General features: G+C 46.3%; 1 protein-coding gene across 1 annotated transcript in view; it reads right to left on the minus strand.

The window, feature by feature from the left end:
- Positions 1 to 23,329, minus strand: part of MOV10L1 (Mov10 like RISC complex RNA helicase 1) — a 59,195-nt gene that overhangs the window by 27,835 nt on the left and 8,031 nt on the right. The window contains 13 exon segments of the mRNA XM_043967737.1: positions 2,552 to 2,645; positions 4,064 to 4,173; positions 4,611 to 4,669; positions 6,244 to 6,335; positions 8,516 to 8,586; positions 9,475 to 9,652; positions 11,183 to 11,297; positions 12,266 to 12,460; positions 17,059 to 17,197; positions 17,999 to 18,243; positions 18,694 to 18,822; positions 20,098 to 20,288; positions 20,920 to 21,032. Coding sequence (XP_043823672.1) covers positions 2,552 to 2,645; positions 4,064 to 4,173; positions 4,611 to 4,669; positions 6,244 to 6,335; positions 8,516 to 8,586; positions 9,475 to 9,652; positions 11,183 to 11,297; positions 12,266 to 12,460; positions 17,059 to 17,197; positions 17,999 to 18,243; positions 18,694 to 18,822; positions 20,098 to 20,288; positions 20,920 to 21,032 — 1,731 coding nt within the window.

The raw sequence follows: 23,329 nt of genomic DNA on the forward strand, positions 1-23,329 counted from the left end.
TATGGCTACCTCATTTCTAACAGCACAACACCTATGTCCATGGAATGTGGTCTTATCAGGGAAATGGCATAAAGGCGATGTCAGAGAGATGCCCCGACTAGAAGAGGGGGCAGGCCAGTGCCAAGGACATTCCCTACCACATCAGGACGTCAATGCCAGCAGGCTGGCTGGACCTCTCCTTGGAGGGCTTGGACAAGACGCATGCAGGATGAGGAGGTGTGCTCAGCCAAAGGTGGGTCTACAAACTATCTGAGCCACAGACACCAGAAACTCAGCATGTCCAGAACAAGACTCTCATCTTTCTGGCATTCTCGAAATGGAGGAATACTACCAACTGACAGGGATTTGTGTGGGCACAAACACTGGCAGGAACAACCTAGAAAGCATTGCCAGAGACCACAAAATCTTGGGCATGAAGCTGAAGACCACAAGGGCATGGGTTGTAGCTTCTTCATGGCAGATCTCTCAAGGCAAGAAGAGAAAAACTGATGGTGGTGGTGAAAAATTTGTTGTTTTTCCAGACCAGGGTTTAAGTAGAGACATGACAGGTTGCTAGCCAGAAATGGAGTGCACAAAAGGCCTCTGAGAACGTATCAGCAAACAGACTCCAGGAGCTGGGGAAGACGGACTGCCTATGCATAGCCCACGCTGGATGATCTGACAGCAGCCACCAAGCAGGAAGAACAGTAGTGAGGACGGCCACAACTTCTTAAGAGCTCAAACTCAAGAAGAGGGCTGGTGATAAAGCTCTCAAATGCCCACACCAAAATGCTCTGGTTCAGGGAATGAGTAAGAAGAGTTAGCGAGCCTAATGCCAGGAGACACATTTTAGTTCCTAAGTATCACTAAGATGTGGTGGGATGATGGGAAAATGTTTCTAGATGGGGCCACCTTATTTAAAAGCAGCACAATGGCTAAAAGGAGTTTGGGTGGGGTAGCATTAAACAAGTATATGTGAGCAAATTGTGGGGGGAGGACATTTGGGAGCACCAGGGACCACCCAAAGGAGAAGAGGAGTAATTCCAATTCCGGGAAGAGGTCACAGCCCTGGGCACAGAGGTGTGACATGTGGTGATGGGTGGCTTCCATCATACAGACGTTTGTTGGCACTCTCTCATTTCCGAAAGCAAAGACACTCGTCAGGACTTTCTCTAATGATGATTTCATCCTTCATCAAACAGACCAACCAACAAAGGGGATCTGATTTTCAGTGAGAGCAACTGGTTGTAGAGATGAAGGAAACCTTGGGGGTAAAGCCACTCCTGCCTCTCAAAGAGTTTGTGAATGAGAAAAGAAAAGCTAGGCACAAGCTAACATGCGCCCCAGATTCTGGGGACCCACATTTCAGAGGTTGCATGTAAGACCCAGGGACTAAAATTCAATGGACGTATGCTCAGGACTAGGATATCCCAGCCTGGCATGGGAAACTCTCAAGCACAAAATTCTGAAGAAACAAAGGGAAAGAATTCCAGTGAGGTTGAAAGCAAGAAACTGTTTGAAGAGACTGTGGTGCATGTAGAGAGCACGTTACTCGAGATTTTTAAAAGAGAGAAAGAGGACAAGGGCAGGAAATAGAGGGTGAATGCAAACGTGGGGCAAAGTACTAGAAGACTAATAGCAGGAACAAAAAAGCTCAGGATGAGCTAAGGCTGATGAGGAAGGAGATAAAAAAGACATTGTAGGAGAAAGAGAAGGATGGATGGAACGGACTGGTATCTTGTAGAGGAGAATGCCTTTTGCCTGGAAAGACAGAACAAAAATGGCTCAAATAGGGAGTTTACACCCAGTATAAATCAGCAGACAATCAGAGAGTGCTGAGCGGCCCTTGATCTGCTCACCCGGCCCAAATAAACTACATTGTCAGGCACTGAAAGAAGGAGTGGTTGGGACTGCTCAACCACTGCCAGTGTTATCTGCATGACAGAAGAGGAGGGGGGCCACTGGATTATAGGAAGGCAAATACAGTCCCAGTTTTGAAAAAATGTTGTCTACTGTGCAAAAATAAGCAGTGAGTTTGACTCTGATTCCTGCGAAAATTCTAGAATGTATCCTCCTAGTAGGAAACAAAGAGAACTACTATTCTGGACCCACTGGAAATACCCAGTTCAGTTCTGAGTGTCCCATTTTAGAAGAGACACAGAAGCAAAACATATCCAGAGAAGAGGGATTAGCGTGGGAGGCTAAAGACAATGGCATTTAAGGGTTGCTGGTATAGCAAAGAACAGAGGATGTCATGTGGCTATGAGAGCTTCTTAGACATGTGAAGGGCTGACAGAACTAGCGGCAGTGGTGGGGAGGTACGGGAAAGCAGATTTGGAGAGCTTAGGGAGATTTCCTTAACCTCCAGCACTGCTGGAGAACAGAGTGCAGGGGTTCACAAGGCAGAGAGCTCCCCCTCGTCAGTGGTGGTCAGCCCGGGCTGGAAGCGCTACATAAAGAACTCGTAAATAGGCCTGAGGAGGGCCGGGAGGACCCCACTCTGGCCTATCTCTGAATGTCCCTGACAAACCTTCTCACCCACTCAGCAAATTTTCAAATACACAGAAGTTACTTGTCTGCGTGGCAAACGTCACCATGTCAGGAACGGCACTGGTGCTTCTCTTCTTTGTTGCATGGTCCTTTGGCTCCTTTGTTTTTTTCTTATTCTGAAAAAAAAGATTTTCCATCAAGTGCTTAAATGCTAAAAAGTTTAGAAAAACTAAAAAAAAAGCCCAAGTTTATACTGTATGAAAATGTAGCTTGTTGTACCCCGAGTCACATCCCTCTAAAACAGAAGACAGTTGGCACAGGAACCGAAGAGGGGAGAACACCCAGAGCTCTGTATTCCAGAAAAGGTGTTACTTAAGCAACCTAATGATGGCTTGGAGCTGGCACAAGGTAGTCAGGGAACTGCATCCTTTGCCCAGAGGGGAGCCAGGGCTCCAAGAGCCAAGCCAGCCCCACCCCCCCACCCCCGCCCCAATCAGTCTCCTGGACAGAGAGGCTCTGCTACGGGCCCTTTGTTTTGATCCTCTGCAGTGCTCCTGGAGGACCAGGGCTTTATCTGTCTGGACAGCACTGGACAAAACTACTGTTATTGTTCCATTCCCTTTCATGACACTATCAGAGAGAGAAGAGCCATCCAGGATTTTCCCCAACATCCCCCTGCCCAAATAAACAGAAACACCACAAAGACACGGCAAAAAACACATCAGAAAACAAAACCCAACCAAAACTGAAAAGCAGCAAAGAAAAGCACCAGTGTTACTGAAAAAGCCTGTAGGATGGACTCAGTGCAAATGGGAGAAGCAGTGTGTTCTCAGCTGGACAGCACTTTAAAAAGAAGCCCAAAGGGGGCAGCTAGGTGGCACAGTGGATAAAGCATTGGCCTTGGATTCAGGAGTACCTGAGTTCAAATCTGGCCTCAGACACTTGACACTTACTAGCTGTGTGACCCTGGGCAAGTCACTTAACCCCCATTGCCCCGCAAAAAAAAAAAAAAAAAAAAAAAAAAAAAAAAAGATGCCCAAAGAAGGCAATACAAGCAGAGTTGTAACAAGGAGTTTTGGGGCCCTGGGAGGTTGTGTCTGTGCGTGCATGGGTGCGTGCATGCCTGGGGGGAAGGTGGGGGGCACAGCTCAGGGCTCCTTGGTGGGAGGAGAGACCCCCAAAACACCAGGTTCTGGGGAGAGTTCATCTACACTCATGCTACATTCCCTGACAATCAACTGATCAATTAATCAATCAATACTAAAAATATACCAGGCACTGTGTCAAAGAATGACACAATCCCATGTTATTAGGAACAAAAGCATCTGAGCAGCACAGAGGGCCAGCCCTCCTTTTAGGCAGGTGAAATCAAACCACCCAGCATTCTGATTTTGACCACCACAACCTGAAATCCGAGGCCTTTAGCACGTCTCAGACGTTGAGAGCTGGACTCAGATAAACCTGGGCCGAGAATCGAACAGTATTCTTACAGGCACTCCATTCCCTCACAGACACTGCCCCCCTACATAGTGCTGATTAATAAATGAAACCTACAATCATTTCCCAAGTGTAAAAGGGGTTAGTAAAAGATTACCTTGTTTCCTTGCTTAAGAGCAGACTGTTCGTCAATAGCAGTATCTTGCAAATAGTTCCAAGTCCCAGAAACTTGTGGAGACTGTAAAATGATGCTTTCTGGAAATAATACTGTGGTTTTCGAAATGAAAAAAGAGGGACAGGAAATCATCAAGGGAGCCCTTGCCATAGGGTCTTGCTCACCCCCAGGATCCAACCCAAAGGCCATGATCCTGTTCATGGTTCTCCCCCTTCCCTGGGTTTTCTCATGACAAAAAACAAACAGGCATTCCCACGGAGTCCATACTCCCACCAACACGCAAGAGCAGAAAGGAAGAGAGACCAGAGCAAATGGGTTTCTTTTTGGCTATTAGCACTTGCTGGATGAACATGGCTGAAATAGCTTGGAAAACAGAGTTTTAAAATGTGGGTGTCAAGTGGTCTAATTCCCCAAATTTCTTTTCAAAATGCCCTATTTTCAGGAAGCATTTTAGAATTGCTCACACCCAAGACCCCAAAAGAAACAGAAGGAGAGGGGCGACAGGACACCACAGACCCTGCGGTCTGACCTTTTTCGCCCAGGTGTATCGCCTGCTCCACTGCAAAGTGACACCTTCTGCTGGTTGTCCTGTGAAAAAGGAGAGCAGAGAAAATGTCAATGGGGCCTCCGTATGAGTGCACTTTACTGCCACATTCCCCTAATTAAGAGACTTTTTTAGGGGCCAATTAGTAGATGAAAGAGATTCCCATGTGGGAGAAAACCAGGTAGGCCCCAGAGGCACATCCAGCTGATCAGGGGTCTTAGTCTTAGCCTCAGGATGAGAAAAGGGACAGAAACTCTATTGCGATTTCTGGAGGCAGAAAAGGACAAGATGGGATTGGGAGGCTGGGTGAGCTTAAGAGAGGCAATCTGTGTGAGGAGAGCTGATCTAGATCTCAAAGTGTAAAAAAGGACATTGCGATGATGGGCCTGGTTACAAAGCTAGAACCTGCCAGGAAGATCTGGCCAGACAGATTCACGTCGAGAGCGATGCAGGCTGCACCTGATAACACTGTTTACTGCCAATCACTTCGCTAGCTCCAGACAAGAGTGGGAGGAAGGGGACGTGAGGGTAGGATGGGGGGCTCAGGAAGAGGGCAGTGAGCCTCGCTGTAGACACTGATCATTCATGTTGGTGCAAATCACCTTCATAAGACACCATCACTCCTATAAAACATCATCTTCCTCTAAACAGTAGGTGTTTTTTTTTTTTCAGGAGGGGAAGGAAGGAGGAAGACACGAGTGGCTGGAGTGGGCACTTGGGAGGAGCCCTAACTAAATGGCTTGCCCTGGGATCGGGAACAGATGCCAGGGAGGACAGAGATGGATACTAGGCACAGAAAAAGCGTGAGGAGGTGCCAGCATACTAAACTTCATCTACAGAACTCCTACGGAACCAGCTTTGAAGGCAGCGAATCTCACACTGACAAGGCCTTCGGACACCTATTCTAGGCATTGACGTCCAGGTTGAAACGTGACTGTTCAGCAAACCATTCTTTGTAGATGACACCAACGTGGAAAGAACTTTAGCCTGGCTGGCTTTTGTTGCAACCATCAGGGATTTCAGATCTGTAGGGTGTCATGTTTTTGTATTGGGCCTGTCCTGGAAGAGACTGCCGGCAAGTTCCCCTGCCCAGTGCAGACGAGTAGCAGCTCCATAAGTCACTGCTACCTAGAAAGGCATGGGGGGGCCTCTGAGGCCAGGTCCTCCAGCCACACTGAGTGGGGCCTACACTTGTGCTCTCTTCTCTCTCTCTTTCCTCTCTGTCTCCCCCCCCCCCCATGACAGCGTGATGAGCTCACCGTTTCTAAGAGTCACTTACTGTTTTCTGAATCTTCACGCTTGCACAGGTTCCTTTTGAGGATTAATTTAACTAGATGCTATCAAATTGTGGTTGGGAGCCACCAAACCCCCCAAACCTTGGAAAAACCTCAGGGGAAAAACTGGACCATGTGAGGTTTTAGAGGCTGCCTTGACTTCAACCACATTAGACTAGGAGTGACTGGATTCAGAAAGTCAGTCCCCTAATACTGAAGACCAGTTTTTGTTTAAACTTTTCCCTAAGTTGAAGTTCAGGCAACTTTACTGGAAAAATGAAGAAAGAGCAAGATGGCCCTGGAAACGAAAGGAAGGCTTTCAGAATTTTCACCAAGCACTTTACCGATTGAAAGTAAACTCAACGTCCATGGGCTCAAAGTTATAAGCTTCTTCAAACTCTGGATTGAGTTTAAGGGTCACATCTTCTTCGTGAATCTTAAAAAGGAACAGAGAATGTAACTGGGCTAAGTATCATGAAGTAGAATTTTTATTAACCAAAAATAGCTCTGTCTAAGAGCTGAAGTCCAAATTTATCTGCTTACGTATCTACAGTAGTTTAAATGGCCATTCCACTAGACTAACAAAGCAAGCAAACCAATGCTACTAAGCTTTGCACACCAGTGACTCCTCTGGATAACACAAGCAAGCATCACGTTCTCTGCTGGCAGAAACCAAAGTTGTCAGACGAGCAAAGATGGGGTATGCAGGGCTCTGATCATGGAGACCAAAATGCTAGAGGTCTCCTTAGGTCTGACTGTCAGGTCTCGGTGATCTAGGAGATGCTGCAAATCTTGTAAACCGAAGAATCAAAAGGAGTGCCAGTCGCATCATTGTATTTTAAGAAAAATACTAACAGGTGGGGGAGACGGGTCGACTTTTGACCCGCAGAAATGGCTGCCACTGGATGCCAAAGACTTTTTTGGGGGGGTGGGGCAGTGGGGTTAAGTGACTTGCCCAGGGTCACACAGCTAGTGTCAAGTGTCTGAGGTCACATTTGAACTCAGGTCCTTCTGAATCCAGGTCCTGTGTTCTATCCACTGTGCCACCTAGCTACCCCTGCCAAAGACTTTTGAAGTCCCTGAGTCTTGTCCATCATTTGGGAAGATGGCTAAGGGTGAGTAAGAAGCAAAGCTCCCTGTCTGCAAGAGGTACAGGCGGCCAAGGCAGGGCACCCACTCCTCTAGGGCAGAGTTCGGTTTGGATTTGTCTTTGTATTTTCAGAGCCCAAACACGGAGTGGGCATTCAATTATGGGAGGCTGAACTGACAAATAGTTCTAGACTCTCATTCAAGAAAGGAATTTGGTCAGAGACTCTCCTTTGTATCTGAGATCTCAAGAGAAGAGTCCCAGGCCCCCAAAAGGTCAATAAAATGGTATCACCAGGCCATGCCTCATGCTAGGAATGCCCTTCCTCTTCATGTAAAAACCCATCAAGTACCACGTTGGGCATGAAGCTTTTCCTGATCCCCACAACGACCTTGTTTTTAAGCACTTTGTGTACACTTGCATTTTGGCACTTCACCTTTATGCTCTAAGATTTAAACTCAGGCACTGGTTATTGTCCCATTAGAATGCAAGCTCCCAAAAGCAAGGATTGTTTTGTTTATGGTTCTTGGAGCCCCAGGGCCTGGCAAGAGACGGTATTTAATAAATACCCAAACACTCCATTCTGGTATATTCAGTGTGTAGCAGTGTGCACACCTCAATAACGCCTTCCCTGTGCCAGACTGGGAGCTTCATGAGGCTCAAGACTAGGCTGTATCTTCCCCTCCTTCTCCCGAGGTGACAGGCCTAGACTACACAACAGGTGCTTAACGGCCAGAGACCCAGAATGAGGTGCAGTCAGTTTCTTGTGAATGACCACCCTCGTTTGTCTGCATTATGACAGAGTGAGAGAGAGTGTGGACTCTTCGTGCTTTACACATGGGAAAGCAGATGGTGTGGGATGGCTCCTCTGGGTCCAACTTGGGTCTTCTGACTCCAGTCCTCCAACTATGGTCATGTCCCAGGTTGGTCCCAGCCTTAAGTCCTATGACCTAAGCATGGCTCCGCAGGTTGCTACAGTGTCTGCTCACAGGGAAGGGGAAGGAGGAAGGCAGCAATTCGTCTCAGGCTCCAGAGGCTTCCAAGATGAGCCCCAGACTCCCTCAAGTACTTGTTACACATGCACACTCACACGCGCGCACACACGCCTCATCTCTGTAGCTTCACAGGCCTGGGAAGACAGAGCCTGTGGCAGATGCCTTCCCAAGTAGATGAAGAAGAACCCAAGGCAAGTGTCTTCCTGGGTTCATAGAAGAACATAAGTAAAACCCCAACCCTCTAACTGAAGACATGCCACCACTAGGACAGAGCGCTACATGATGCATGTCAGGGATCAGGGCAGAACGAGCTGGAATCTAAAAAGTGGAATTATTAAGACACATGCCAGGTCATCTCTACCAGTACAGGAGGAAGGCCCCTTTAGAGACTGCTTGTCTGTGAACCCTCTGGGGGTTTGGAGGGCCTGTAAGAGTGTGGGGGTGGGAGGGCCCTCAAAGCTCATGGACTTCGCAGTTGTGCTGAGAGGTGCCAGCTCCCCGGATCATCACATCCCGAAGTTTCCCGTGACTCACCTCGGTCACGTAGCCAATGTACTCGATCACATGCTCGTTGTAGTCCTGGCTTTTTAAAATCACTTTGTCTCCTGGTTAAGAAAACAAGACTCACTTCTACACATGAACATTAAACAGTACACTTCCAAAACCCCCAATGAAGCACCTACTGTGTTCCAGACAGTGAGATTGGAAGGACAGAAGCAGGTCATGGCCCAGATATCCCAGGGGGAAGAGTTGGGGGGGAGAGGCTCAGTCTGCTCCCTGGGCCCCAGCTGTCCTCCCCTACTCTTGCCCTTCCATGTCCAGACCCACCGACAGCCCAGCCTATTTCTCACTTCATTTCCCCCACCTTCTAATGAGTTTATCCTACGACATTGGGTCTGAGGGTCATCTGGAGGTGTTCAGTATAGCCTGCACCAAACCATCAGCCCCATCAAGTCCAGGCCCACGTCTCCTCCACACCAAGGACTGTGCTTTGCATTGACTCAGTGCTGACTTAATGAACAAGGTTAAGATGGGGTAGAGAGGCAAGAGAGAGAGAAACAGAAGGAACCAGGGGCCAAACGACCAGAAGGAGGGCTGAAAACGGGTTCAGGAAAGCAGGGAACGGGATGGGAGTAGAGTCTGGTCAGAATCAAGAATGTGTGTGGGCCCTCCAGGAAGCCGAGGGGGAGGCTAAGCAAGGGAAAGAATGGAAGGAACAGAGACCAATGCAGGGTCATCAATATAATGTCCTGGAAGATGGCAAAGAAGGAGTCAGAGATTCCAGAAGCCTGTGAGCCCGGTGTTCACCAGTCACAGAGAGAAGACTGTTTTAGAATGAATGTACTCCAGTGCATACTGTAACGGAAATCCTATCAGGGAATGGAAATGTTATGCAAATAAAAAAGAAAAGAATGTATCCGTTTTCAGTGTCTTTTCTTCCTCTGATTTTGGACCTTCTCTGTATAGTGAGATGGCCTGAGTCCAACACCCACCTGCATACAACGACGGGCGACTCTCTGCTAATCCTGGCACTTCCAAAACCAATAAGTTTCCATTCTTTTTCAAAATGACTCCGCTCATATAGAACTCTCTGATTTCTAGCTCAGCATGAATCTCCTCCAGCCACAGCAGAGTGGAAAACTTATCTTTATAGTTGGACATATTCAGCAGCTGAAACAAAGAGTTGAATTAGAGAAAGGACTAGTAGTATCCTAAGGAATAAGGAATTCCCAAACTGAAGGCTAACTCATGTACTAAGCACAGCCTAGGATCCTACCAGTGATGCCCTTGGGGGCCCTGGGATGCACAGGCCTGGGGCAGCCTCCCACCTGTCCTGCTCCCCAACACAGGGGGACCCTCGCCTGCCCCTCTCTGGTGCTGGTGTTCAGCAGCAGCATGAGCTCTGTCTCTCGCGCTTCCACATGGGGCTGTTGGTATACAGACACATCAAATCTCACCTTATTTTCTTTCTCCATGGTGACCACTGGTGCTCAACTCTTTGGGGTTTCTGGTCACTTTGTAGGATGGAACACTGTTGGTGTCTAAAGTCTGATAAATGGACTCTTAGTATTTTAAGTTAAAGAGGACCAGAAAAATGTTTCTCCAATAGATTCTTATATTGCTACAGAGATAGCAAGGTATGTGGAGAGAATGCTGGGGGACCTGAGCAAAGAAGGTCCTGGAGACACGCTGGGTCTTATCTCCAAAGTCACAGAGGGACAGGCATCAGCTTTGGTGGAGGAAACTCCTTACACTGATGAAATCAGATCCTCTACATAGTCTCATTTCCCCACTCGGTGACCCCCTCCCATTACAATAAACAAAGCAAAACAATACCGTTTCCCTGCCACATCATGACTGTCCCCTTCGGGGGTTCGGGTTGGCATAAGAAATTAAATGGGAATTTTGGGGGGTTTTGTGGAAGGCACAGACGACACGCAAAGGCCAGCAGATGACAGAAAAAGTTTTGGAACTTGGAAATGCATAAAATATATGTACATTATTGTATAATATCAAACCAAACTTTACACTAGATACTGTAAACACCCCATAAAAAAAAGAAAAAAGAAAAAATTGAGACTTCTTCTCTGGAATGAAGGGAATGCCAAAAAATTTTACACGGATTTCCAGATTGTGGGGGCACTAAGCCCCCTCACCCCTAAGACGTGGAAGGGGTAACTAACCCTAAGTGGTCAAGTAAAACAGATTCCCAAACTGGCCATTCCATATTTTCTCCTACATGAGGCTCTATTCAGAATGCAAAATCCAACCAAGATAATCGTAATCACTTAAAACGTCACCCAACCTTTCATGCTGTGCTAATGTAGTAGGACACCAGTCTTCTTCATTTCACTGGGAAGAAACTGGGAAAAGTTGTAAGCGCTAAAGCAAAGCAATGCGCCGTGCAGTGCGTGAAGAACACGGCATGGTAACTCACACTTATAAATAAGCATAAGAGCTGAATTGTAAAGGCTGTCGTCCTGTGACGTCCCTACTCGAATGTTCTCTTAAAAGGAGAACGTGCCTGGGAGCGTGGACAGTTCCTAAAGGGACCAAAGGTCCAGCTTGCAGCAAAGGCCCCCCAGGGGCCTGCAGAAAGGTTCGGTGCAGCCCCTGGAGCAAAGATAAGCACTGTCCGACAACAGGGCTGCCATGGGAGATGGGAAACAAGACAGACAGAGCAGCTCTCATCGTTCTTACCTCCGCAAGCAGTGGTTGAAAAGTTAATATATCTAGCTGTTGTTCCACACATCTTTTTAGTCTATCTGGTATGGGATATTGTGGGAGGAAACTTGGCAACTGTCTTCTTAGATTCCTTAAAAATAAGTCCATAAAATCAGTAAGTAAACATCCCCATTATGTTAAGGGTCTTTATTTTCAATGAAATTCACTCCTTTATAATATCCTCCCCCCAATTTTAGCCAAATTCCTCCAGAATTTTCGCTACAACGTGTAAAAGTGGTCGACTCTGTTAGAAATGCCATGATTTACCTTAATTTCCTGCTAAAAGAATAAAAAGATAATGAATGAGCATAGGGATTTCCATGTCCCTAATATCTCACATTTATGTAAGTTCAAGTTTACAAAGCACTTTCTTCAAACACAATTTTGCCAGGCAGCTACAGCAGCATAACTAACCCATTTTACAGATGGGTAAACGTAGACTAAGAGAGGATCAAGGATTTGCTCAAAGTGACAGAAACCAGTGAATTTCAGTCAAAATTTGACACTATGTTTTGTGGCTTTGAGTCCAGCACCTGCTCCTAGTAAAATAAGAACGAAAAGCCAGGAACAAATGGAAGATAGAAAACAGTTTTTCACAAAGTGAGGACGGGGCTCCTGTGGCATGGACACCCTCCTACATCGGATGTCAGCTGGCCATGCGCCACAACCTCTCCTCGGGCCTGAGCTCCCTGGCCACAGGCCTCCTGGACAATGGGCTCAGGAGGAGAGTGACCTCCTCTGGGGTGGCAGCTGGAAGAAAAGGCTTCATTCACCACAGGATCCTAAGGGAAGGGAATAATTGGGAAAGTGGCCACGTGGTTGACAGTTTGTCACGTGTAGCTCAGGCCATTAGAGCATGGTGCTCATGGTCACGTGAGCCAGAGAACACCGTGAGGCCTGCCTACCTCACGCAGAGGAAATGATCCCTTGGCCTGCAATGGCCCCTGTTTGAGTGGGAACAGACCAAGGTCCCCGGGTCCCTCCACCTGAGGGCAGGTGAGCAGCAAGGCTTTCCCAAATAAAGACCAGCACATGCCCGGCACACACTCGTTCCAGTACCTTTTCTGCGTTGTCACCACCACAGTTGTCTTAGGCGACGTCAGAACTTGGGTGGCTTTCGACTTTTTCCAAGAAAAAGGCTCCGTGACAGCTATGAGCAATTCTTCTTCACTCAGTACATTAACTTCGACGTAACGCCCGATAACGAAGTCGGAGAAACAAAGCAAAAGGAGGTCCATGCAGCGGCCAGGATTTCTTGAAAAAGTAAGACACACAGTCTGCTTACTGCTCAGTGAGTGTATACAAATGCAGACGCAAGCATGACAAGAAAGGTCATTCTCCGTTTTCAATTCTATTATTTCATATTAACTAGGATATTCAAGGTGGCAATTAATCCATCTCCTAAAGTGAAACATTTCAAATACAGATTGTCTCTGCAGTTATTACTCAGTAATTAAATGCTTGCTGAATAAACGAGGAAACGAAGGTCTTCTGTTTGGGGATTGTATCATATGACTGGTAAGTCTGAATGCTTACTGTGGCAGAATGAAATCTAGGTTCATGGTTATACCCTGAAACAGATGACCTCATTCTACCTCGTCCCCCCACCAAAATCACAGTATTTTGGAGTTGGAAGGGACTTTAAGCAGGTACCCAGTCCAACCCCATCCGTAATACAAGTGACAAATGACTATCCTGCCCCTGTTGAGAGCTCTGCCCAAGGCAGGCCACCCCCCTTGGGCGCAGCCTCCAGTGCTGGGAATCGAGCCTCAACTCCTTCTTTGCTACTTCCCGCCAATGGTCCTGTTCTGTTCTCTTGGGCTCAACAGAACAGGCCTGATCCACCTTCAGCGGACATCCTTGAGTCTTCTCTGCCTGTCCTCCCTCCCCCCCTTTCCATTCATTTAATCATGTCGTCATTCTGCTTTGGCTCCTCTTCCCAACATCTTTATGAAATGGGGTGTCCAGGACTCCAAATGCAGCCAGGCCAGAGCAGAGGGCAGCAGCACAAGTGCCTCATTAGGCCTCTTAATGCTGGCATGGTAACCCTGGCCCTTCTGGCCACATTATCACACGGAGCTTGTAGCCCACCCATCCCTCTAGATGACCAACAACTGCCCAACCACGCACCCCCTCACCTTCTACTTGGGGAGTCAATTTCTTGGACATTAACCTAACATTTTACAAATTTCTTTAAAAACCCATTTGTTGTTCAAGTCATGTCCAACTCTCGGTGATCCCACTTGGGGTTTTCTTGGCAAAGATACTAGAGTGGTTTGCTATTTCCCTCTCCGTCTCATTTTACAGATGAGGAAACAGGCAAACAGAGGTAAGTGACTTGCCCAGGGTTACACAGCTAGTATCTAAGGCCAGATCTGAACTCAGGAAGATAAGTCTTCCTGACTCCAGGTCTCACACTCTATTCACTGTGTCAAAGAGCTCCCTATTAAATCTCACAGGTGTGAGTAAATAAACAAAAAATCCTATATTAAATGAGTTCTGTGTGTCAAACATCGTGATAAATGCTGGGGATACAAGCCAGAGAAGTGAGACAACCCCTGCTCTGATGCATACACTAAATAAGGAGCAGGCCAGGTTCTGGGATGGCCTGGGCTGGAGAGGGAGCACATGGGGGACCTGGAAACATGGGATTCGTGATCACGGACGGGTACAGCTTATTTGAAAGAACAAAAAAGCAGCAGTGAGAGTGGGACAGCAACGTATAATAACAACACAGAACGTCAAGAATGCCTGCTCTGAGGTTGCAATCCTCAGCTCTCCAAGGTGCCCATGACAGACAAGACCCTGTGGTTGAAGCAAACCACAGACAACAAGGAGTGTGGAACACGAGTCACCCACATGCCACGGAAACACAGTAACAGCAGGGATGGGGAGCTTATGCTTAACAAAAACCAGAGCAATCAATAGATTCTCGACCTGCCTTCATCACTACCTGCCTCTTTAGAAGGTAAGAGGAGGGATGAGATGAAACGGGCATGTTAGACCTGTTCGGATCATGAGGAGACACTGGCTGTTCAAGTGGGCAGAAAGGATTCACTGTATCTTTGGAGCTTTGGATAGGGGAAAGGAGTGCTGGGCAGAGTATGACGTGGGTCATGGATCTGGGAGGAGCAAACTTCAAAGGATTTGGGAAAAGGACAGGTGGGCGCACAGCAGCTAAAACCGTGCATGGGAAGTAGGTCCAAGAGTCTGCAGGAACTCTTTTTATCCACCTGAAGCTTCCCATTATTCCCTCTTCCCCAAGCGTGACCTCTTCCTTTTCCCATCTCCATTCTGGAGTCCAGCAGTTCAGCATTTTACTACGTATAATTCTTGGTCTTTCCTCCCTCCCACCACCGCCTCCTTCTCACATGCTGCTGAATGGAGTGGAAGGGGATCACACAACCAGGCTGAAGGCACGCACTGCATCAGACAGATCTCTGATCTGTACCCGGGTCCTCACTGCAAGGCCAACGTTTTCTTCCTCTGCACAGGATTTTCTGTCCCACTTACCAGTCCCTCAGCTGAAGACTTCGCGTAATAGACCGCTGAGATGATAGAAGCCATTCCCCTTCTCCTTCCTTTCTCTACACCTCAAAACCTCACCATACTTTTCTATTTTACTCAGAAAGTCTAACAAAAACGTGACCTTTCTTGACAAGGGCAACCCTCCTGTGTGCTTCCTCGCCATCTCTGCCCCCCTCCTGGGTCTCTTTCTGCTGACTGCAAACATGCCCAAGTCTTGCCCACCCTTTCGAAACTGAACCAGCCCCTTAAGCTATTCTCCTGTATCCCTCCCCCCTTCACATTACCTCTCCTTGTCTCCACTGGCTCTCCTCACACTCACTTCTCCACTGTCTAGATTTGTTTACTCTCCTCTCCCCCCTTTTTTTGGGTGAGGTAATTGGGGTTAAGTGACTTGTCCTGGGTCACACAGCTAGTAACTGTTAAATGTCTGAGGCCGAATTTGAACTCAGGTTCTCCTGAATCCAGGGCCAGTGCTCTATCCACTGTACCACCTAGCTGCCCCATTCTCCTCTTACTTTTTTTTTTTAAAGTGAGGCAATTGGGGTTAAGTGACTTGCCCAGAGTCACACAGCTAGTTAAGTGTCTGATGCCAGATTTGAACTCAGGTACTCCTGACTCCAGGTACTCTATCCACTGTACCACCTAGCTGCCCCTCTCCTCTCACTTTTAACTATTTGTAGTCTGGCTTCTTCCCTCTCTCCAAAGCTGCTAACGATCTCTTAGCTGTCCCAGATGATGGCCCCTTCTCAACCCTAGTCCTTCTTGGCCTCCCTGAAGCATCAAACACTGCTGACTCTCCTCCTGGATATGTTCTCCCCGCTGGGTCTTCTTCACACTGCTCTCTCTTGGTTTTCCTTCTCTCTCTATTGTTTGCAATACCTGCTGCTGGATCAACATCTAACCCCTGCCACCAAATTTAAGTGTACCATGAGCCTGTCCAGGGCCCTCCTTTCTTTTCTCTCTGCCCTGTCTCACTTGGTGACCTCATTTGCTTTGATGCATTACATTATCTCTAGAGTTAGGACCATGGTTGGATAAAGAGATTTCAGCATTCCTCTTAGGCCCACTTCCCACATAAGATTTTAGGTTCTGTAATCCCACCTGTCCTTCCTGGAAATCTTTTGAAATTTGCTCTTCCCAAATCTAGGACCCATCTCATGCCTTGCCCAACTCTCTTTTCCTCTGTCTACTCTCCTGAGCTCTAGACCCCCATCACCAATTGCCTAGTGGACATTCTGCCATCCTTCTAGTCATGCAGGTTCTTCTCACTCTCAGAACTTCTTGTTTCAACACCCACAACAGTTCTAACTTGTTTTCTTCTGTCTGCTCATGCAGCTGTTCCTGCCGTACCGTTCTCCCAAGCACCCTTCACACTCCAGGTCGGGCCCTTTTGCTGAACAATTACAATCGTCTCCTTAAACTGCTCTACCAGCCTCAAACTTCTCCCCCTTCCAGACAGAATCCAGGATGAGGCGTCCATAGCACAGGTCTGACCATATCCCCCCTCCCTGTTCAATAACAAACTCCAGTGACTCCCTACTGCCTATAGGATCAAAACACATACCTCCCTACTGGTCAGTGAAGGCCATTCATGATCTAGCTCCACCCTCCCTTTCCAACTTGATCCAACACCCCTCCCTTGTCATGCTCTCCATGTCTGGATGTTTGCTTATCTCTGCTTTTGTCTGGGCTGTTACCTGTACCCAGAACATGCTTCCCATCCTCACCGTGAGTGCGGTGTTCCTTCCAAGTTCAGCTCAAGCACCACCTGCCACAAGACTTTCTTGATCTCCCTGCTCTCAAGAGGGGGACTTCTCTGGTCAATCACCTTGTTTGTATTCTGGATACATGCCTTCTATGGGTACACACTGTGTATGTACCTTATTGAATGTTATGTTTTTGAGGGTGGGGACCCTCTTCCTTTTGTGTCTGTGTGCTGTTGTTGTTGCTGCCGAGTCATTTTTAGTCGTGTCCGACTCTCCATGACCCCATTTGGAGTTTTCTTGGCAAAGATGCTGGAGAGGTTGGCCATTTCCTTCTCCAGCTCATTTTTTTTAACAGATGATGAAACTGAAGCAAATGGGGTTTAAATGACTTGTCCAGGGTCACAGAGTTAGTAAATGTCTGAGGCTGGATTTTAATTCGGGTTTTCCTGATCCCAGGGCTGGTGCTCTATCCTTGTGCCACCTTGCTATCCCTTATATTTGTATACCCAGCATCTAGCACAGAGAAGGCTACATGATAGATGATTGAGAAAAAAACCCCTTCTAAATATACCAAAATGAAAAAATTTCACACCAATACTCCAATTTCTAACTACCTACCTGGCATCACATACAATCACGATGAACGTCTTTTTGCCCGGAGGGATTGGCACTTGTCCACTATGTTCAGATCCTGTATCCAGATTCTCTAATGAATCATCATCTTTTTTTCCATTTGTTCCTGTAGACGTATGTTCATCTGGTGCCATAATGACTTGATCTAAAATCGGACCATCATAAGGCATTCATAGTAGGCTTTATATCCTTACTGGAGAAATACAGGCCTAGGCTACCAAAAACCTGTATTATTCAAGGTATAAGTCATTGAACTGCTTGGTTCAAAAACTTGAAAGAAGACTTCCCTCAGTAGGGGGGATTCATGAGAGGTCATGTGCAAAATGAGGACTAGACAGGTTCATAGCTTTTTAGGATTTGTTCGGCTGAAAGGGGTGCCCCACATGCTATTGAGAATACATTCATTAAAAAAAGAGAATACATTCATTTAAAAAAAGAGAGACTACATTCATTAAAGAATTAAGGTACAATTCTTCATAAGAGAAAGGGGGCAATGTAGAGGAATTAGAACAGGATAACAACTTAGAATAGGCCAGGTCTCTGTCTTCACATTTTGGAAATAACTGACAAGAAACTTTCTGTCTGCCTGCATGTATGGAATGAATTTTAACTAGGATCAAGCAAAATCTCCAAGATTCTATACTTTATATAAGAGCTGTTTCTATTTTCCTTTGAGAAGTTGGATCAAGCAAGTCTGAGCAATCTCAGGACCAGGGGACTGAATCCCAAATGGCTTCCTCCCCTGGTGAAGGTCAGAAAAGGGCAAGAGAATTCAGACTCCTGTGGTCTATTCTGTGCTGTGATATTTGCCTTAGAGAAATGTGCTTAGTTAGAAACCTGGTAAACACAACAAAACAAAATCAACAAAACCATAAACAAAGAACAGTCAACGATCTGTTAAATGATAAGAAGATGATGTCTGTACCTGGAGAATGGTCACTGGAGTCCACAGAAGTGCTATCCAATGACTGGCAGGTTCTCTCCTTATCACAGCTAGAGAGTGAACTATTCTTCTCCCCTGAACAACTCGCTTTGACAGGTACAGAAGGAACAGGAGATACGCCTGGGCAACTTTGATCTGCACCATGCATTTGAAATCGAAATTGTTTAGATTTTTCCCAGCCAGCTAGTCTGCAGCTGACTAAGTATTGTGGCACATTTCCTTTATTCCTAAAATAAAGAGAATTTGCTCTGAACACAGGATTGCAAACAGGGAAATTTCTATCACTAAATACATAGTACCACTGTAAGCTGAGACTTGACCTCTACTAAGCATCTTATTGAAGAAAGCTCGATGAAGAATGCCTTTGCCCTTTCTTAGATACAAAAGGAAGCAATTGTAAGGTAAGTAATATTATTATGGAATTTGGTAATTAGAAATTTAAATGATAGGTAATGGTAAAATGATAGGTAATAGTTGCTGGGAAATTCTTATACTATACATACATTTTATTTTATTTTATTTTATTTATTGCGGGGCAATTGGGGTTAAGTGACTTGCCCAGGGTCACACAGCTAGTAAGTGTTAAGTGTCTGAGGCCAGATTTGAACTCAGGTCCTCCTGAATCCGGGGCCGGTGCTCTATCCACTGCATACATACATTTTAAATAGCAAACTTACTCTATCCAGATGACCATATTTTTACTTTCTCCTTCTTTCAGGGTTCCAAAATTTGTCATTTTTGTAACTTCAAGACCTCCTTTGTTTTTCAAGAGTTCGGTTCCACATGACTCATCAACTCCAACTTCACTGATGATATGAGATTCTCTGAGGAAATCACCAAAAAAATTTTACTTGTTTTGTGTTCACCTTCCCCTACACACACACACACACACACACACACACACACACCCCTCCCCTCTCAATCCTATCGGACCACTCTCTTCAATTTAGTTCTCCAATTTACACAAACTCTTCCAGGATTGTCAGATGACAAGGCTTTAAAAAGGAATCTCAATGCTCACCTATCCAAATAAAAACACAAGTCCCCATCACCATTTTCACTATTTTGAGAGAATTAGGCTCTGTCAGAGAGTCTTAGGAACACAAGAGCCTTGGAAAATGAAGGGCAGAGGGACTTCAAAGGGACTGCACATCCTGAAAACACAATGTAACTTCAATGTCATTTACTAGCAATACCTCAGAAAGCCATGAGGTTACATAAGCTTACCCATTGAATGTATTCTGAAGAGCAAAATGACATGAAAACACTTCCCACAAAAGGCTAAATGCTTTTCTCTTTTTAAAAGTGAAGAAAAGAAAATTTCAAGATTATCCAAGTCTTTTACCCAACACTCATGCTACCTCCCTCCCAAACCAATCTTGCTTCTGTACTTTCCTGCACTCACTTGAGACAAAACTGCAGGGAAGTAAGGAAGGGCTGGCACATTCAAGATTGAAACGCCTAAGCTCTGAGCAGTGCCTCCATCTAGAGACATTCCAAATTGACTCCTCCATCGATGCCCCTCACCTGTCACACTGGTCCACCACATCATTCTGCAGGCTACTTCAGGAGCTTCTGAAGTAATCTCCAACCCATCTCTTCTCCTCTCTCTCCAACCCATGCCCTACCTAGCCGCCAATGGAAATTCCTCAAGAACAGATCTATGTCACTCCTTGGCTCTCTAGGGCCCCCAGGATAAAACAGAAACTCTGTTTAGCACGGTCCTTAACAGACTGACCTCACATCTCTTCTGACTCTCCTCAACACTGCATGCCAGCTGTTCTCTTGACGAGACACTCTGGCTCCTCACTACCTTCTGCACAGGACATCGGTCTCATGTGCAATGGATGTCCTCCTTCCTTTCTTCCTGGAATCCACAGCCCCCTTCAAAACCCCTCAAGTACTACCCGGTACAGAAACCCTTTCTTGACCCCCTTGGAGAGACTCCTCCTTCTTTTACCTGTATGGCTATTCCATTTCCCCATACTATGGAAGCTCCCAGAGGACAGGGACTCTGTGTCTCCCCTCCTGCTCCCAATGAGCAGGAAGCCCAGCAGGCAGAAACAGCACCCGCTGCTCACCCTCACCTTTCCACAGGAGCCATACACAGTGCACGCCAAATGTAGCACGACTGGTTACTCTCCACCACCACCACATTCACCAGGTCAGATTTCCGAGGTTTATATCCTTCAGGAAGCCTCAGGGAATCCAAAGTGAAAAAGATACTGTCATCGATGACCCCATTTCTTCCACAGAGACTGGAAATGCAAACCTGCAAGTATTAGAATGGAAAGAAAAACCACACCAAACACTAGTAAGAAAACACGGCCAACTATTTAAATGTTCATTTGCTCATTTCTTTCTTTTTTTAAAGAAGGATCTTTTTTGTTGTTGTTTTTGTTTTTTGGTTTGTTTGTTTGTTTTGGGCAGGGCCATGAGGGTTAAAGTGACTTGCCCAGGGTCACAACAGCTACTTTCAAGTGTGTGAGTCTGGATTTGAACTCAGGTCCTCCTGAATTCAGGGCTGGTGCTTTATCCACTGTGCTGCCTAGCTGCCCCCTGCTCATGTCTTTCAAAGGGTGCCAGAGAAACCTGAATGGGAAGAACTGGGTCTTAGGAAATTAGACTAGAAGTATCATCGAATTCACAGTATTTGAAGGAATCTCTAAGGCCTCTATTCTGAATGCCTGTTCAGTTTCAGGATTCACCTCTAAAACTACCCTAAGCGCCTATGACAAGAGATATGGTTCGGAAGGTGTTACTCTCTGACCAATATAACATATTGAACTAAATTCTGCTTCCTCCTAACTTGAAAGAGTCTCATAATTGAACGGAAGCTCAGAGACCATCCAGTTCTAAGCAGAAGAGTGTCAGCTCATGGAAGGTACAGACTGTGTCCTTACCTGATCTACTCGTTTATATCTTAGTGGCTTCACAGAAATTGCCTCACTGTTCCACGTTGCTGGCTTAATGAAATATTCAGCTTGTACCCAATCACCCTTACAAGGCTCAAAACCTAGAAGTCACAAAAATACATATATTTTCAAATTCTATTACTATAAAATGGTTTCTTTTACAAATGACATTCACTTTGAAATTTATAAAAGGTATTTATAAAGCTTTTGTGTCCAGAATACTGGAAAAAATATCCAGGGAGGCACAGCAGAATTATACAGTGGGCCCAGTCTGGCAAAGAGGTGAAGTGTAGACATCTTCCAAGCAGGTGGGCTGACCCTCACCTCCAAAGTCATTGGCATAGAGAAGGAGAGGGAGGAATCTTGACCCAAATAAACAACACTGACAGAAAGAACCTCAAGGATTAATTAGACTGGCTCCTTTGTTTTAGAGACTACAAACAGAAGTGCCAAAGGTTAAGGGATCTGCTTGAGGCCACATGATCAAAAATCTGACCACAGGTTTCCTGATTCTCAGCACACACCATATAAAAAGGTTAACTATATGGAGAAGGAGACTGCCCTACAATGGAGGGAGAAAGAAAACACGTGTTTCTTCCTCTATAATGGACGTACCACAGATAACTATGCTTCACGTATCCTCTAAGCTACATGAGGCCAAGACATGTCTCATGTACACTTTCTATCTCTTCCAGTATCGAGCACAGGGCTCTGCCCACAGGAGCTACTCAAACTGCCTCCTCAGTCCCAACCTGTCAGGTCTCTGTGGTCCCAGAAAACAAGACCTGCTTGGGAGGGGGAGTCTCCATATGCCAAGAAACATCCACTGAGCACTTACTATAGACCAGGCACTTGATTAAGTGCTGGGAATGCAAACTGAGCAAAAAGACAGTCCATGCTTTCAAGGAACTAACAGGAGAAGACAAAAAATCAGGGAGCAGGAGAGGAGAGGAGGCCCCTGCACGGTATCTTCCGGAGCTAGAAGGCCTCTGGGGATGATGGGAGAAAAAGCCAGGGGTGGAACCCATGAGAAGAGGGAAGGAGTGAATGTGGCTGGTGGCGATGTGTACAAGAACTCAGACACCAACTAGGAGGTGGTCAGCAAATGAGTGAGGATGGCCCTCATCCTGGGGGAAGGAACTGAAGTGCAGGACAAGATGCTGCCTTACTCAAGAAGGACGTGGGTGTGGGAAACAGCAGGAGGGCCTATTGTTTGGGTTCATGGAACAGCTGAACTGTAGCAATGGAGCACCATTAAGGAATTAAAAGAACATGGTCTCAGCCTCAAAACTATCTCTGTCCTCAACAAGGGGTGGTTAGAAACTGCTGGGGTTTGTAGGGGCCTTGTCGGGGCTGGTGGAAACTGCTGGTCAGAGCAGACTAGGGGCCCAGTATCCCAGGGGTTGACACCAGCCCGGGCACTTTGTCCTTAATATGGAGGTTCTGAGAAGCAGAGGAGATATTCTTGAAACTTGATTTTTAAACAGAAACCATGTACTATAACGGACAGAGAACCAACCTCCAAGAGCTAGCCACATACTGGTCATGTGACCCTGGACAAGTCTCATCTAAGCTGCAGAGTAGCTGCTGACCTAAACTGGCTCCTGGGGTTTCCTCATTTGGGAGTTCCCTATAAGCAATGAAATTACAAATCTAGTCCCTAATCCTACGATTCTTTCTTTTTCTTTTTTGGTGAGGCAATTGGGGTTAAGTGACCTGCCCAGGGTCACACAGCTAGTAAGTGTCAAGTGTCTGAGGCTGGATTTGAACTCAGGTCCTCCTGACTCCAGGACTGGTGCTCTATCCACTGCACCACCTAGCTGCCCCCCTATGAGTCTTTGAAAAACAACTAGTATTACAGAAGCTGAAACTTATTTTAGCAGCAAAGCTCCCTCTCCAGAATACACCATCATGGGCACTCATGGGCAGGTTAGAGAAGGGTTGCTCAGCTTTGGTAAAAGCATCTTTTTCTAACAGTTTATGAAGGCTGAAATGGAAACAATGATCTACGTGTTACCAATTCCTAGAGGAGTAAATGCTGCCAATCAACCTCCAGGCAGTAGGACTTTCAGAAACAGAACCAATTCAGTATCATGGGTGTGAATTGATCCAGTTTCAGCTCAGTCATTTTAATTTGCCTTTCTCTTTTATTCAGGCACTTCAAGTTCTAGGATAAACATAGAGAAAGGCTCAGAGCTACAACTACAGCAACAACCTCTCCGATCCTGCAGCAGTGGTAAGAGTCACACAACAGCTTCACTTCAAACACACCTGCCCTGGGAGACATTCTAAAATGAGGCAATGCTGCTGGGCTCTCCCACAGGTCTCCGCTACCTCCTAGCTCCAACTGAAAACCCTCTCTTCTATCCACTTTTCAAGTCCTCCTCACTCTCCTTCA

This window comes from Dromiciops gliroides, chromosome 5 (genome assembly GCF_019393635.1).
Source record: "Dromiciops gliroides isolate mDroGli1 chromosome 5, mDroGli1.pri, whole genome shotgun sequence".
Taxonomy (NCBI): domain Eukaryota; kingdom Metazoa; phylum Chordata; class Mammalia; order Microbiotheria; family Microbiotheriidae; genus Dromiciops; species Dromiciops gliroides.